This window comes from Sapajus apella, unplaced genomic scaffold (genome assembly GCF_009761245.1).
Source record: "Sapajus apella isolate SASKATOON/1434 unplaced genomic scaffold, GSC_monkey_1.0 scaffold7, whole genome shotgun sequence".
NCBI lineage: Eukaryota > Metazoa > Chordata > Mammalia > Primates > Cebidae > Sapajus > Sapajus apella.
Genome location: NW_022436947.1, coordinates 41,326,116 through 41,344,961, shown reverse-complemented (window position 1 = coordinate 41,344,961; position 18,846 = coordinate 41,326,116). Strand labels below are relative to the sequence as shown.

The 18,846-nt window shown below is 34.0% G+C and overlaps 1 protein-coding gene across 1 annotated transcript in view; it reads left to right on the top strand.

The window, feature by feature from the left end:
• Window positions 1-18,846, top strand: part of GNAT3 (G protein subunit alpha transducin 3) — a 58,844-nt gene that overhangs the window by 3,197 nt on the left and 36,801 nt on the right. The window contains exon 2 of the mRNA XM_032276431.1: window positions 17,666-17,708. Within this exon, the coding sequence (XP_032132322.1) occupies window positions 17,666-17,708 (43 nt within the window). The remainder of the gene's footprint in view (window positions 1-17,665; window positions 17,709-18,846) is intronic.

Sequence of the window (18,846 nt, the reverse complement as noted above, 5' to 3'; positions counted from 1 at the left end):
AAAACACATTATGAAAGTGTTCAATTGAACTAAACCAAAGCTTTCCATTCTCCCACCTCAAATCTCCTCACCAGTGAAATCTATTTAATTTTCCCATCACTGAAATGGTGCTCCCATTCATCAGTGTGATCTGAACAACAGTTTTAAGTTTGACAATGAGTGCATATCACATGGGGCTAATCGGTTTAGCCTTAGTAGTGACCAGACCTGAGTCAGTAACTACATTTACAAAAATAAGAAATCTAAAACCACTTTTGACAGATATTTTTTTCTGTATGTTGATCTTCATCTCATGAATTTCTAGAAGCTTAAACTCGTAACAACAACTTTCCAAATTTAACATGTACTGTAAAGCAAATGTAACCGTTTGGTATTATCGAACACAAGATTTCACTGAATCTGAAGAGCTATCAAAGTGCTACTTTACAAATTAAAGGATCATCTTGCAGACAGATGCCTTTTTATCACACCTTTCAGACCTTCAGTAAAATTACAGAACAGATGCCAAATCTGTGTTTTATTTTAGCAAAAAGTAGGCTTTTAGGAAACACTGGTGATGACTCATACCTTGCTGAGCACATTAGATAACTGCAATCAAGACAATAATGTCATATGCTTTTAAAAAAATTCACTTGCAAAGATATTCCAGAAAGAGCACATTTTAAAAAGAAAAACAAATTCTAATGAATATTCTCATTTTTATCTAAATTCACTTTGAAAGTTTAATTTATAAATGTTTCATTCAAAGGTATTTTATTCAAAATAATACCTATTATTTAATTGTAAACTCAATATGTATCATGTTTCCATTTTTCTTTTCTCTTCTCTTCATGCTTATTGCATCAAATTTCAGTCTGAGTTTATTTTGCTGCATCAGGTTCCTTTGTGTTTTTGCAAATTTTCATCACATGGGCTGGTTAGATTTAAAACACCATGGAAAGTATAGGGAAACAGCTAGCCTTCCTTTTTCTTCATATTCAAAACACCCTCTGCTATAAATAATTAACATTTATTCTACAATTTTTCACTTTCAGCTAGTGATTTCCAACAATACCGTGGAAAATTTATCATAGATGTTCTTTTCCTTCATTTTAAAATCTTTTATTTCTAATTTTTCTTTGTGCTACATTGTAAGCACCACACTATTGTTATTTTAATGACGTCCTCTGAGCTTTACTGTCTTAAAATATTATTCCACCTATCTGACTTTTAGAAACATGAATAGGGATGGAGTCTAGAGATCAAAAACTATCTATTTTCAAATGTAATATAGTTATTATAGTTAACATTTTCAAACTTTTCAAATGGTTTCACTTATTCAACAAATAGATATTTTGGAAGGTATGTAGCAGGAGAATTATAATGATTTTGACGCTATCTAAAGGCTTGGTACAAAATAATTGGTAAAATAAAACTTAAACAGCAGAATAAGCTAAATAGGTTTAACCACAGAGCAGAATGAGGAAAATACAATTTAATACTAGAACAGAATGTATTTTTAAACCATCTGAGTTAGAAATTGATTTATTAGTATCTTCATCAAGCATAATGTTTTTATACTTCCCAGAGTGACCATAGGCTAGCCACATAAACTCAGAGAAATAATGGATGCCAAGTGTTTTGTAACTTGTAAAGATCTAGACAAATGTGGTTTATTCTTTGGCATAATAGATTCCCAAATCTGAAAAAATTAAAACTCAATAAATGTGTATCATTATCCTTAGTATGTCTTTCTTTTACATGTAACTAAGAGAAGTGAGGACTCAAGACTTGGGTTACATTTAAGTGACTATTTTTATTCTATGTGTGCTTTTTAATTGGTCTTTTTTTTTTTTTTAATTATCCCTAGATATGAGTGATTCCAGGAAACTAGAGTAGTTTCTGAGTTACTGATTAGATTACAAGTTCATCAACTCTTAATTTTATTACACTAACATAGCCCATGCCTGTCTATGGATAGGAGCAGATAAACACATTCTTTGGAATAATTACATTAGAATTAACCAGTAAGTCTCCTTCTGATCACTGGTAATAAAAGAAGAATCTTCTTAACATGTAAAACGTATTCCCAATGATATTTTCAACTTTTTGTTTTGTTTTGTTTATTTAAATTAAAACCAGTTTTTCCTTCCTCCAACAAGAGTACATTTTTATTTTGAATGTATTTATAAACATTATAAAATAATTTATTTTTGTATGGCATAATGGTTACAGTTAATTACATTATATTGTATTCTTGAAAAATGCTGAGAGTGGATAAGTGTTCTCACCGCAAAAATAACTATGCAGGGTAATGCATATGTTAATTAGCTAGATTTAACTATTTCAAAATGTATATATATTTCAAAACACCACGTTATACACAACAAATAATATTATTTTCTGTGCCAACTTAAATTATTTATTTATTTATTTTATGTTTGCAGAGGTATCCAATCTTTGGGATGTATGAATATTCTTAATGCAGATGTTTAAAACTGCTTCTCAGTGAAGTGGAAAGAAAACTTTAGGCAGAAAAGACCTACTTGGAGAGTTTCAATTTTTCTCCAAAATGCAATGGACTGTTTCCACTACAACAATTTGAAAGTTCTGGATATTTACAATTTATTAAATAATTGCCAAATATTTACAATGTTTCACTTATCTATAAGTGAAACTTATCTGTAACATAAGCCCATGGTAGCATCAAATAGCTTTCGATAATGTCCCTCTTTCCTAACAAGCAAAAGTACTCAAACAAATAGTTTTCGCATATTTGACTGATTGTTTCAGATGCATTCATCTCTATTGATCAGCACTTCTTAAAAACAGGCTCATAAGGCACTCACATAAAAGCAGCAAACCATGTAGCAAAACATTCTACGCTTAGCCAAATGATAGCATTTGTAAGGAGATTGAAAATTCTGTCTTGCTGACAATGACTCTTGCCCACTATAGTTTAACAAGCTCTCTAGTAATATCACAGAACATATTTATATTCACATATTTTCATTCAAGCCTGAATTATTGACTCAAGACAAACTTTGTACCTTTAAAAATATTTATGTAAGTAACATGAGCAGTTAACAAAACTTATTTGCTTTTCCACATTGTTAGAAAGGAAATGTAGTGAAACATTTCATAGTGTAAGGACTCCATGATCTGTTTTATATAAAATAAAATAAATACCTCCATTTAAGGTATTAGACTCAAGTTCAGAATCCATACCCCTAATTTATTAGGTTGGTGCAAAAGTAATTGCGGTTTTTGCCATAACTTTTAATAATTTTCCTCCAAATAATGGTGTGCAAATACATCAATGTGGAATTTGAACCTAAAGAAGTAGGATTCAAGGTGAAACCTGAATAAGATATTTAAACATCCATTCTATTTATTACAAGATCCACTGCTAATAAAAAAGCGGAAGTCATGGGTTTCCTTCCTGCCTCAGTGTTTTACACTCCAATAGAATAGATTAACTAGTTAGAATTTTTTTTAAGGTATCTAGAAATTTCACTCCCTAACTGAAATTTTATACTCTATTATCTCGTACTTTTCCATATTTAGTGAATTAGTTGTCTGATTTAATCTACTTCCTTTTTACCAGGGACAGCCACTTCAGCTGTGCTCCTCCTAAAATTCAGGAATATTTCACCTCCTTAATCTTCTACCTTAATTAACATTCAAACCCTCAACCCTGCAAAGTTCTCCATTTACCGTTGTTGTAATACACTTCTTCCAACTGATTTTCTTGAAGTAGTGCTGTTGAACAGCTTGTTCAGCTCTTAGTGCTGATCTAACCCTGATCCCTCTGTAAATTCTAAATTTCCTTCATTCCCAGATGTTGTAGAATAAAACAATATATAATTTTCAGTCATCTGGCTGACACATACAATGTTTTAAATTTAGCTGGGCCAATACTTATTTTACTTATTCTTCATTTTCTTCTAAAATCCTCCAAAGGCAGCTGGTCACATATTTCCAACACCATTTTCATCCCCAATCTCACCTCCACCTCACCCTTGATGACCACTAATATACAACAAAACGATTTCAATCATCATCTGCAAATCTCACTAAACATTCATGTATTCTCATATTTTCACTAGTGTTAAAGAAGCAGTATTCCATTTTCATTTCAGATTAGTTTCAGCATTTGTGCTATAAATTCTATCACCTTTCATGTCTCAAAAATTTTGTTCCATCAATAACTTTTCACTTTGTCATCTTAAAATTCTCTACTGGCTCTTTCTTCATGGCAGACACAGTTGTTTCTTTTTTTCAGCCTAAAAATCTTTTTTTGACTTCAATGCACCCTTGAATTCACCTTATAAAGATACCTTTTCAAATGTTTTTATATTGAAATACTTCTCAAAGGATGCTGTGCTCACTGCTTCTATTTTCTTATATTCTGTAGTCTCTTTCATTAATTGCAATGTAAATTGTATATGTGCTCTTCTCTACTAAAAAATTATCTGTCACAGAGCACTGATAATGGCCAATTCACAAAATTCACATCTCAGTAACTTTTTCCTTTTTTTTTTTTTTAAGACAGGGTCTTGTCACTCAGGCTGGAGTGCAGTGTTGCAATTACATCTCACTGCAGCCACAACCTCCTGGGCTCGGGTGATCCTCCCACCTCAGAGTCCACAGTAGCTGGTACTATAGGCACGCGCAACCACACCTGGCTAATTTTTGTATTTTATGTAGAGGCAGAGTTTCACCATGTTGCTCAGGCTGGTCTCAAATTACTGGGCTCAAGACATCTGCCTGTCTTGGTCTCCCAAAGTGCTGGAATTACAGGCTTGAGCCTCTATCCCTCAACAGTAACTTAAATCTCTCATCTTTTAAACTAAGTCTGAACGAAACAGTCCTCATTTTTTATATCCCTGTATTCCTGTCTTCATTGAAGCTTGCTTTTTCTTTCCAGATATAAGAGAATTTATTTCCCACAGTTTGTACCTGAAACTTTATGAGTTTTAGTCTATACTCTCTTTTGAGAACCTCATACCAGGACTTAACTGATATGACTTTAAAATTCATTCTTTTGCTCAATTTGTTGATCCATATTTACAAAATTTTTTGTATCTGTCAGCGACCTGATCTCACTTTGGGATAATTTCCCAAGTTTACTTGCTGCCTATTTATCTTTATGTTTTCCATGAGATGCCTTGTTATATTCTTTCCCATTATATCCACTTGATATTTCAATCCTCCTTAGCCCCTTTCTTTATGACTAGTCCCTCTCCCTTGTCCAAAGGTCAATGTTGTCACAATAGTTAATTTTAGTTCTGTCTCTATTGGAATAAATCTCATATTTTTGTCTTTATCCATTGCTTCTGTTATTGCTTTAATCTATAAGAAAATCCTATGAAATATATATTACTTTCATGATATACATAAGAAGAAAGTGACACCTTAAGAATACAGTTTGGTTTCCTAATATCAAATGTTCATTTACAGCCAAGCGAAGTCTTTTATTTTCACGTGTCAGTTTTAAGTTAGTGCCTGCATTCTAATTTCTATGAGACCAGAGAACTTATCTGCTTTCGCTTTTGCTCTTTAATTATGACACAGGAAAGGATGCATGCATGATGAATGGAAGAATGACAGAATCAGAATCTAAAATATTCTTGTGATTTGTTCATAGTGGCTAGAACATACATATACCTTTGCATGTGGACATAAGCTAGAAGAAAGTCATTTATATGTTATTACATAGGAAGTTTATTTTGTATTTGCAGTCAATAGGAAGATATTGATAGGTTTTTACGTAAGTAATCAAAATGATAATACTTGGCTTTTTTTAAAAAAACAAAGACTACCCTGGCTATACTATGGCTCAAAGATCAGGTAGGACAATTAGAAAATTGTTACTAATATGCAAATAGTTGATGCAATTCTGAATTAATGCAGGAATTATAAGTTTGAAAATAAGATTTGAGGGATGTCAGGAGACCAAGTGACAACTTGGTGGCTGACTGCACATGGATGGTAAATGAGAGGAGTGATTAGGGGTGGAATTTGGTATGGTTGATTATGTTATTCACAAGTATGTGAAATGCAGGACAAATATGAGACTGGAGAAAAAGGAAAGGGGTCATAATTTGGGAAATTCAAACCTACATTTTTGGTGTTTTTTTAACAGGACCAAATGGAGATATCTATGAGATCAACATGTGAGTCTGAAAATTAGGAGGTATAACTCTAATAAGAACTACATGCTTGATAAATTCCATCCTCCATTTTCTTATTTTATATTTTCCTTTTTCCACATATCCAGTGAGTATCGGCAAACCGTGTGATTAACCAAGGCCTGTATGTTTTCCATGAGGTGCCTTGTTATGTTCTTTCCCATTATATCCACTTGATAGTTCAATCCTCCTTAGCCCTTTTCTTTGTGACTAGCCCCTCTCCATTGTCCGAAGGTCAATGCTGTCACAAGATTTAGTTTTAATTCTATCGCTATTGGCATAAATCTCATATTTTTGTCTTTATTCATTGTTTCTATTATTGATTTAATCTACAAGAAAATGCTATGAAATAGATATTACTCTCATTATATAAATAAGAAGAAAATGATACCTTAAGAATATAGTTTGGTTTCCTAATATCTTTTGTAAAATCACTGTTGCAATTGTATTCATACTAAAAATAGTATACATGACTATTTCCACAATTAATTAACACTTAGACAAATATCTATGTACAACAGACCTGTGTGGGAAAAATCATGTAATTCTGTACTTTAGTGTTATCATTTTTTAGGCTAAAAGTATATTAATAAGAGAGGAAAAAGGAAATATCTCTTAAAATGCTTCTCAAAATCCAAGAAAGCTCATATAACATTTTTGAACCACTTTACTGAGGTATGATTGATACGCAAAAGCTGAGGCCGGACGTAATCCCAGCACTTTGAGAGGCCCAGGCGGGCAGATCACAAGGTCAAGAGATCGAGACCATGTTGAAACCCCGTCTCTCCTAAAAAATACAGAAATTAGCTGGGCGTGGTGGCACACACCTGTAGTCCCAGCTTACGTGGGAGGCTGAGGCAGGAGAATCGCTTGAACCCAGGAGGAGGAGACTGCAGTGAGCAGAGATCGCGCCACTGCATTCCAGCATGGCGCCTGGTCACATAGCAAGACTCTGTCTCAAAAAAAAAAAAAAAAAGATATGCAAAAGCTATACATATTTAATGTATAGCTTAATGCATAAGCTATATATATTTAAGGTAACTTGATAAGATTAGAGATAATCACAATCCACACAGTAAACTTCTCTGTCACCTATAAAAGTTGTTTACTATTATTATCATATGATAAGAACACTTAACATAAGATCTACCCTCTTAGCAAATTTTTAAGTATACAGTACAGTATTGGTATATTTATATTAGTGCCTACTATAAATATTATCAAATAATTTAAAAATAGGTATAAAATTGGAAGTTAGAATACCTAAATAAAAGATTATTAAAAAGAAAAGACAGCACCTAGCCACAATATTTTTTCTCATAAATGAAATATGCTTAGTGTTTGGCTGATGAGGAATTTTACAGATTCACAATGCTTATTTTTTCTATATCACAGAAAATAGGTACTTATATAAGTGTATGTGACACCATATGTTTACTGATATGACACACTGAAAATCCATTATTTACATAGTAGTCATATAAAATATTTACATTGAATCTAGTTATCAGAGAATATAGATAATTGGATATTATATTTTGAAAATTATCTTAGACTTTAGAAAAATGCCAAGGTCAACAAAACAAAATAACAAAAATATTACAAGGGAAGTGTTATAAATTAAAAGAGTTTAAATAGCATAATTACAAAACAGAGTGTGAAACTTGACTAGATCATGAATATAATAAAAAAAAGTAGGGGAAATATTTTTTGGACCAATCAGATAAATTTGAATATGGAGTATATAGTATTAGATAATATTTTGAATTAATATAAATTTTCTTATGCATGGGAATAGTATTTCAGCTTGTAGAAAAATTGCCTTATTGTTAGAAGACGCATTTTGAAATATTTGTGGGTGAAATGTCTCATAAAGATTCAGCAAAACAAAACATAAAAATATGTTTACATATGCATATGTAAATTTATACATATATATTAGAGAGAAAGCAAACAGGACAAAGCATTAATTCATAAAGGTGAAGGGTACAAAATGTAGGCTTCTATAGTACTATATTCTTGAACCACTATAGGATTTTAAATTAATTATCAAAATAAAAAGTGGGAAAAATAAACAAATGTGTTATTTTTTGGCAAACAAAAATATACAAATTTATCTGCAAATGTATTCATAGTGCTTTATAAGGAAATTCTATCAAACAGCCCATGGGCAGAACATTTCAAAATTACATAAACATTTTTAGGAAATTGTTTTCAATTTATTATTTAACAACCTTGACAACAAAATTTGCCAAAGACAATGGCAGGTCAATCATCCTCACAGACATAAATATAAAACCAAAAGCAAAATATTAGCAAACTGATGCCAGCAATATATAAAATGCAAAAAGGAAAAAGGTTGGAGGGAGTTTGGGGGGAAGAGGGATTATCTCAAGAATGTATGTTTGAAATACTATTAGAACATCAATTAACATTACTTACTACAAGATCAAATTAAAAGAAAAATCATAACAATGTCAGAAGCCAAAAACTAATTAAATAAAATTCTTTTCTCAATTCCTGATTTTAAAAACACCAATTAAAGTAGAAATAGAAGAGAATTTCCTTAGCCAGATAAACTGTAGGTACAAAAACCTTCAATAATTATCATACCTATCGGGAAACATTTAGCATTGTTGACTACAGATAGTTAACAAGGACTTGTGCTGATTAACGAGTTTCCTGTTAACAGAACAGACTCTAAAGAATGACATAGTTTCCTGCCCTTGACCTCGTTCTCTTCAATAATTCTATCAGGGATTTGGGTGAAGGTGGATAGAGTAGGCATTTCAAACTTGAGATTCAGTTTGGAAGGATACAGTGACAAAACAAAGTCAGAATTCTAAATGACCTAACTAGCAGAAATGCTTGCTGCAAATAAGCAAAATGGAATTTAATAAATATCTTTATTGAGGTTCAAAATCAATTACTTACATGTGGTTTGTGGGAGAATCTGTTTGGTAAGAGCAGATGTGAAAAAAGTAGAAAAACTTTACAAGCTAAACATAGGCCAAAAATTTAAAAAGCTGATAAAGCTACAAAAAAAAAAAAAAAAAGAAAGAAAGAAAGGAAGCAAACTAATCATGATCTCTATTTAAAAAATTACTTATTTATGAACAAGCACCAGAAGTGAGGCAGGTCTAGCTGGCAGAATGTCCTTATTGTTGGTAAATCTGATATCTACAGCATAATTTTCAGTACCACATTTCAGAAAGACATTGGCTCTTGTAAGGGGTGTGGTTCAGAAGATAAATACTCTAAAAATCATGTTCCACAAGAAAGGAGTAAAGGAGTGGATCATATACTTGGAGTATTTCTTTCAATGGATATGAGCACATTCGTCGAATAATAGAAAGTACTTAGAATTCACTATATTCACTATACCTAGATTATGTTCTAGGTAATTTATATTTGTAATCTTTTTTTTTTTTTTTTTGAGACGGAGTTTCGCTCTTGTTACCCAGGCTGGAGTGCAGTGGCGCGATCTCGGCTCACCGCAACCTCCGCCTCCTGGGTTCAGGCAATTCTCCTGCCTCAGCCTCCTGAGTAGCTGGGATTACAGGCACGCGCCACCACGCCCAGCTAATTTTTGTATTTTTAGTAGAGACGGGGTTTCACCATGTTGACCAGGATGGTCTCGATCTCTTGACCTCGTGATCCACCCGCCTCAGCCTCCCAAAGTGCCGGGATTACAGGCTTGAGCCACCGCGCCCGGCCTATATTTGTAATCTAATCCTCCTATGTCTTAACCCAATTTTATAATGGAGGAAACTGATTTTCAGAGAGACTGAATTTGATCAAGACACTTAGTCACAGTCAGAGATGAGTTCAAGCTCATATTTAGCTCCAAAACATGACTATGCCCATCCCCTTTTCCTACTATGAATCCAGCTGTGTGAGGAGCTGTCCTGTGGACAGGACAGAGAATTTTGGTGTTCCTCCATGAAAAGGAAAATATTAAGTAGAACAAAATTAAGTTGGTTCAAAAGAGACTACCTTAAAAATCTTTTAAGCCAACAGTCTACCTATGAATGACAAGCTGACACAGCAATACCAATATGTCTATGGAAATACACTGCTTTCAAGGCCAAGTGCAGTGGCTCATGCTTGTAATTCCAGCACTTTGGGAGACTGAGACAGGAGGATTGCTTGATCCCAGGAGGCCAAGGCTGCAGTGAGCCATGAACATGCTACTGCATTCCAGCCTGGGCAACAGAGCTGGATTCTGTCTCAAAACAAAAAAAAGTACACTGCTCTCATATTAATTTACAATAAATATATTTAAAATAATTTCTAAAGTGTTGAAACCATTTTGCTATTTATCAGTGCCTACTTAAAAAGAAAGTGATATGACATAGCTTTAGTAAGAGTCAGAATATGTAGTTTCTTTAAGACAGATCTGAAACTTCAGATGATTATCATAATCTCTATTAGATTCATTTATCTCAAGGATAGACTGAAGAGATGTGCATAGCTGGTTGATTGCTAAGGTTTCTTTCTACTGTACAATTATGTGATTTTTAAGACCACCTACAAAAAAACAAATCTTATGTGTGATTTCAAGGCAGAATGTTGTAATCTCATTTTGCTTGTTTGAACAAGTTATCCAAATGAGCAATTAAGCCTTGTGTGTCCTCAATCGAAGTTCAGTTACAGGTATAGATATTGGGTAGGTTTAAAATTGTTTTTAATATTTTCACATTTAAAAATGTGGAAGAAGATTCCTTATTGTTATTAAAAATTAATTTATGAATATCTATGTATGAATTAAGTATATATGTAAATATTTAATTATTTGAAACATTAACTATTTCAAAGAAAAAATGCATATCTTGTTAAAATTCTCTTGGTACTCCTTGACCCAGAAACTAATATTAGTGATGACCACAATTTGGAAGGAAGAGATTATTTCAGGACACCATCAGCATATGTAAACACATTGTTATAATGTCTAAATTTGGCTCTGTAAGATCATCTAATCTTACAAGACTGAAATAGTTATTGTGAACTATGGCCTAGAATCATTGTGAGAATAGGGCTCAATAATTTATTTTTGAAATAACTTTGCAATAGAGTTCCAAGCAATAAATGAGGTTTTAAGTAGATAGGCTTTTCTTTAGGAATCCTCCTGTTAATGCTGTAGTTGACTATACCGGACCTTTACATGGAAGACTGAGTCACCACATAGAGCAAGGATAGCACAGATACCTTTTTAAAGACTTTCAAGGGAAAATATTAACTTTCAATATGTAGTTTCATTTAGAAGTAAATGCAATTTTTAAAAAAGTGATTGACTACTCTGCTTACCTTAAACACAGCATGAATTACCAGCTAAGTTACAAAGAATTGTTATACAGTTACACACCCTGGAGCATTAGAAATACTTTTGGAAATGCCACAACTTAGTGTCATCAGTATGATTACCAAATGGCCATATTTATGAAGTACTGAAGACCATTCTGAATGTACACTAACTCTGACATAGTCTAAAAGTCACTTTTTCCACAAATTTATGATAAATTTCCAACTAGTCAATAATACAGAGTGAATAAAATAAAATTTGGTTATGATTTTTAAATCTGTCTGAAGGTGGTTTTTAATTGATAAAACATTTATCTATAATACTTATGCTGGTACAATTCTGAAAAATCTCTGACACACTTTTTCTCATTAGGCTTGATATCTCAAAGTAGATAATTCATTTATAAGAAAGTGGTCCAAATTATTTTCACTTCATTGTAGAAATTGTAGATATTATATCATCATTTATGTAAATTTAATTGGCATTCAGAAATGAGACTTTTTTCTCATGTCTAGTTGAAGACTCTGGTTGAACAAAATACAACATTAAATATACCAGCATAAGCAAGTACTGGAGTTCCTACTGAGCCCATTGACTTTTCTTCGACATCCCCATTGCTCTGTAATTTAAGGCAGTGAGAAATGAGATATTCTGTCATCTATACAGGATGCTACAATTTCTAATATTCAGTTCTGTTGTTAGAGATTGTGAAACAAAACCTATCCAGTACAGTTTCATAGTATTAGATGACTTTTTTTTTTCAAAGTGATGCACTTCCTACAGCAAAATAGTGAATTATTTAAAGCCAGTAAACCAGACTATTGCACAAACTTCATTGATTTACTATTGTTCCTCTCACAAACAAATAACTCTCATTCATGCAAAATGATAGAGTCATTTGTCTTCTAAAAATGGGCAAGGTGGTTTTATTTTATTCTCAACTGTTTCATTCTTGGGCATCGCAGCCTTCTATTAAATGAGATTGTTATGACCAATCTGTCACTTTGTGTTTGATTATGTAAAGACATTTTAGCAAGTTACTTTGATTTTTGCATCTATCAACTTTATTGTCATATTTCACTACCTATGGTGGAGAGCCGACTAGCATAAAATCATGGAGACACGTCTTCTCAAGGTTCACCCAAGGGAAAGAATCTATATATCCTCACCAGGCAATGAAACATTATTTCCCATAGCTTTACCACTCCTATTTCCTCACTATCACATAAGGTGGACAGCTGTTTCAGACAACTGCAGAAACTAGATATATTTACATATGTATATAAATGTATGCTATGGCCAAAAAAAAAAATTGTCCTGAATAGAATTAAATTTAGATGTAGCTATATCTGTTAATCAAGGCTTAAGAAAAGAAACGTTTCAGTGAGAAAAAAAATGATATGTAGTGCAAAGGACAAAATCTCATTTCTGAAGCATGAGTCAAAGAATTCATTTGTTTTTTTTTAAGATTCTACTACTGAGTTAGGCACTGTTCTAGGTGCTTTGGCTAAATCAGTGAATGAAATAAAGATTCTTCGCAATGTGAAATTAATCTTGCAGTGATGAAAGATGTTCTAAATGATATACAAAATATTGTAAATGATATTTGTAAGCATGTAGAAGAAGAAAAGAGTTTAGAAAAAGTAATGGTAGAATAGGGAAATGAAGACCGAGTGGGCAAGAGTTGAGTTAGAAATTTAAATAGTTTGGGTCATGTGGGGTGGCTCACACCTGTAATCCCAGCACTTTGGGAGCCTGAGGTGGGCAGATCACTAGAGGCCAAAAGTTTAAGACCAGCCTGGGCAACATGATGAAACCCCATCTCTACTAAAAACACAAAAATTAGCTAGGCGTGGTGGTGCATGCCAATCCCAGCTGCTCAGGAGGCTGAGGCAGGAGAATTGCTTGAACCCAAGAGGTGGAGGTTGCAATGAGCCGAGATTCTGCCACTGCACTCCAGCATGGGTGACAGAGTGAGACTCCATCTCAAAAAACAAATACCAAAACAACAAAGAAATGTGGGGACTTGGGGTTACCAAAAGTGATACAACTTTGGCCGACATAAAATTTTGCTAGTTTTAGTAAAACGAGGCTATTGACTACAATGAGTAGTCAAGGATATGTCTATACCTACCAGCTTTACTGAATTTGGGATTTTCCTGGGAAATCTCAAAATTGCCTTAATTGTGTTAATTTGAAATCTGTCCAAAATTAAGATACATTGAGACATCAAAGATGTCCTGTGACCTAATTTTTGGAACTGCCAGTAATACATGAAGACCTTTGCTTCTTCTAGAGACATAAAAATTAGTTCTCAAAAACCATTATTTTAGATTAGGCCCTTCCTTGGTCCATGTAGGTCAAGATCATATTTCTGCTGGTAAATTTTAGTTGTAGCCTGAGGACACATTCTAAAGATATGATTTCATATCAATTATAACATGCTGCATTTTCCTACAATAACACTTTAGATATTTATAACTTATTTTATCGAAAACTGTTATGAACTAACTTTTATTATCAGACCTTATCCACTTTTGGTGAATACCTGCTTTTCTCCTGCCTGTAAATCCAGAACTTTCAAACTTCAACAAGTTGCCTGAATTTACTCCTCCCCCACATCCCCACATGTCTAAGGTTCATAGATAAGTCAAATTTTTAAGATTTGTTTTAATTCTTTCCATACCTTACATATTGCAGTAATTTTCATCAAATTCTCTTTTTAATTCTCAAGAGCCATAGTTATTTTTAGTGTTTTCATATGGCATTTCTGCACTCTTTTTAAAATTTTATTTATTTATTTATTTATAGACATAGTCTTGCTCTGTCACCCAGGCTGGATTGCACTGGCACAATCTTGACTCACTGCAACCTCTGACTCTCTTGTTCAAGCAATTCTCCTGAGTCAGCCTCCCAATAGCTGAGATTACAGGCACATGCCACCACACTCAGCTAATTTTTTGTATTTTTATAGAGACAAGCTTTCACCATGTTGACAAGAGTGGTCCTGATCTTCTGACCTCATGATCCACCAGCCTCAGCCTCCCGAAGTGCTGGGATTACAGGTGTGAGCCACTGCACCCATCCATATTCCTGCACTATTAATCATTTGAAACATCTCTATATTAATCCTCCCAAGCACCACTGCATTTATGCACTGGGTCCCTAGCCTGTGTCTGATAAACACATGTTATTTATGTTTTCTCCTCATCAGTGGCTTGTCCTTTTTCATTTTATTTTGATCAAGTCCAATTTGTTATATTTTTACGTTTTGTTGGTTCAGTGTTTTATATATTATCTAAAAGAATTTTGGTGAATTCAAGTTTGCAAAGATATTTCAACTATTTATTTCTGTAGAACTTTCATGGTTTTACTTTTTATATATAAGTTTATAAGCCATTTCAAATTAATTTTTTGTATATTGTGATGTGGGTCAGTATTCTTTTTTCATGTAGATATTCAATTGCTCCAGCATCATTTGCTGAATACATGTAGTGTATCTACAATAACATTAGATTTCTCTTCATGAAAAAGGGCAAAGTGTTTTGGATGCTTGTATTCTCAATTAACATTGTTTTTTGTTTGATTTTGCACTGTAGTTTGCAAACAATTTCATGCTTATGATGTCTAAAGTATTCTAATAATCTTGTGAAGTAGATGTTCTTAGTTGATAGGTGAGGAAATTAAGGAGTTAAAAGACTTACTGAAGATATTATGCACACACACACGCAAATGCACTCACACACACATACAGGGACAGAAAAAACACTCAAGCCTAGATCATTACACTTTACTTCAGTACTTTGTAGTTTTCATTTCAAAAAAATTTTTAAAAATTAAACAAAAAATACCTTAATAACAAAGTAGACTCAAGCAATGTCCTGAAAACAACTTGAGGAATAGCACGAAGCAACCGCTGATTTTTCACCAGAGATTTGTGTTTTATCTTTTATAATGTGCATTTTGTATTCCTGTACATGATGTTTGCAAAGTTGACGAGATACCAAAATAAAGTGTTATATTGTATATCATCAACTAAAACAGCTGTTCCAGATAAATGCAACATGTTTCTCTATAATATTACTGCCAGCTCCTCCTTTGCCCAGGCCCTGCTCCTTCCCAGATATATATAACCCATTTTTAAATACTCCCATTTGATTCTTACCTGCAGGCTCCTTAGAATTAGTTAGTGTTATTAGCAACATTCCTTTGTTAAAACAGAAGCAATTGTACCATCTATATGCCAAGGTAAATGGGATGCTGGAGACAAATTTCCATCCTCCAATGACAATAGGCTTTGTACTGTTCCGAAAAATCAAAGGTTATTACCTAGTTGTTGGGTATTTTTTCTTGTTATTCAATCAATAGTGTATATAAGAAGACATTCTGGGAGAATGAGAGTAATCTAGAGACTATGGAGTTGAGGACGATTTTTTGGGGGGCTGCAAAGCCAGGAGATAAAAGCTTCCCAAATTATATTCAAATGCAGTAATATATTTTTTCCTTGACAGTATATAATATTTGCCTTAGAAGACACACTAAGAGAGGTATCTGTTAAAGATTTTCCATAAAATATATTAGCCATATACAGAAAAATGAAACTGGACCTATATCTCTCACCACGTACAAAAATTAGCTCAAGATGGATTAAAGACTTAAGTCCGGAAATGGTAAAAACCCTAGAAGAAAAACTCTTCTGGATATTGGCCTAGGCAAATAATTTGTGACTAAGACTTCAAAAGCAAATGTAACAAACAAAAATAGGCAAATGGGATAAGCTAAAAAGTTCTGCACATAAATAATCAACAGAGTAAACAGACAACCTACAGAATGAGAAAACGCTTGCAAGCTATGCATCATCGAACAAAGGACTAATATCCAGAATCTACAAGGAATTCAATCTCAATGAGAAAAAAGCAAACAACCCCTCAAAAAGTGGGCAAAAAACATGAACAGACATTTTTCAAAGAAGACACACCAATGGCTAACAATCACGTAAGAATATGTTCACCATGACTAATCATCAGAGAAATGTAAATTAAAACTGCAGTGAGAGATCGCCTTACACAAAGTCAAAATGGCCATTACTAAAAAGTCACAAAACAACAGGTACTAGCAGGGATGTGGAGAAAAGGGAATGCTTATGCCCTGTTGGTGGCATGTAAGTTAGTACAACCTCTATGGAAAAGCAGTATGGATATTTCTCAGGGTTAAAAATAGGACAACCATTTGATCCGGCAATCCCACTACTGGATATCTACTCAAAGGAAAATGTATTGTTATTATTATTTTTTGAGATGGAGTTTCACTCTTGTTGCCCAGGCTGGAGTACAATGGCACGATCTCAGCTCACCCAACCTCCACCTCCTTGGTTCAAGTGATTCTCCTGCCTCAGCCTCCCTAATCACTGCGATTACAGGCATGCACCACCACACCCAGCTAATTTTGTATTTTCAGTAGAGACGGGGTTTCTCCATGTTGGTCAGGCTGGTCTCAAACTCCTGACCTCAGTAGTGATCCACATGCTTTGGCCTCCCAAAGTGCTGAGATTACAAGCATGATCCACCATGCCCATCCCATATTATTATTAAAAGACACTTGAGCTTGTATGTTTATTGCAGCAATATTTATAATAGCAAAGTCATGGAATCAACCTAAGTGTCCATCAACAGAAAATTGGACAATGAAAATGTGATACACATACACACACACACACACACACACACACACACACACCATGGAATACTACTCAGCCATGAAAAAGAACAAAATCATGTCTTTGGCAGCAAATGGATGAAACTGGAGACCACTATCTTAATTAAAATAGTTCAGAAGCAGAAAGTCAAATACGACATGTTCTCACTTATAAGTGGGAACTAAACAATGCATACACATGGCCATACAGAGTAGAATAATAGACACTGGAGACTTGTAAAAGTAGGAGCGTGGAAGGGGGTGAGGAATGAAAAATTACCTGTTGGGTACAATGTACAACATTCAGATGATAGGTACATTAAAAGACCAGACTTCACCACTACACAGTACATGCATGTAACAAAACTCCACTTGTACCCCCTAAGCCTACAAAAAAAAAAAATTTAAAGATTCTCCATGAAAAGTGATAGCTAGCTTTTAATATCTATACAAATTTGGTATATCAGTTAATAATATTCCTCTTTTTATGTTGCAGGAGCGGGAGAATCTGGGAAAAGTACTATTGTTAAACAAATGAAGTAGGTACATAACTGTCTCAAATGTTTAATATTTGATGTCTGTCCACGTATTTGACCTTTCTTAAAATGCATGCTTTTGTAAATGCTGATTGACAGTCTTTTCTAAATCATGAGTCACAGCAGAGTGGTTGTAGTTCCTGTGGAAATATACCTTGTATTCTTTAGCAGAAAATGTTGCAGATGAATAATATTATAATTTCCATTTTTAAAAAATGTGCCTCTCAACAAGACAAATGTTTAAAGCATTATATTTTAGTTATATTAATCTGGGAATATCAAGGGCTTTAAAATGTGAGCATCAACTGTAAATATTTAAAAATATGTCAATCAATGATCCATTTGAATCTTTGAGAAAACATTATTTTTAATCTCATTGGCATCTTGCCTAGCTGAGAATAAAATGCTTAATCACTATCATGAATTTTGAGGTATTTTTGCATTTCCTTTCTCTTTTTCCTTTTTAAAATGAAATAACTAGACCTGAATTCCTTAATATGAAAATAATAAAAACAAAAATGCCATAATTCAAGAATGCAATGTCCACCTGAACAAAATGGTAACTGATAAGCAAAGGTAAATAGGTGAAACCTCCTGGCTCTGTTACTGCTAGAGAATTTTAAAGGATAATTGTTGCTAAAAAGAAGTAAAAGAAGAAGAAACAGAAGCATCAGTAATAGCAGCAGAAGGAGAAGGAAGAAAGGGAAGGAGAAGGGAAGAGGAGGAGAAGGGAAGAGGAGGAGGAGGGAAGAGGAGGAGGAGGGAAGAAGAGGAGGATGGAAGGGGAGGAGGAGGAGGGAAGAAGAGGAGGAGGGAAGAGGTGGAGGAGGAGGGAAGAAGAGGAGGATGGAAGAGGAGGAGGAGGGAAGAAGAGGAAGATGGAAGGGGAGGAGGAGGAGGGAAGAAGAGGAGGATGGAAGAGGAGGAGGAGGGAAGAAGAGGAGGAGGGAAGAGGTGGAGGAGGAGGGAAGAAGAGGAGGATGGAAGAGGAGGAGGAGGAGGAGGGAAAAAGAGGAGGATGGAAGGGGAGGAGGAGGAGGAAAGAAGAAGAGGATGGAAGAGGAGGAGGAGGGAAGAAGAGGAGGATGGAAGAAGAGGAGGAGGGAAGAGGAGGAGGAGGGAAGAGGAGGAGGAGGGAAGA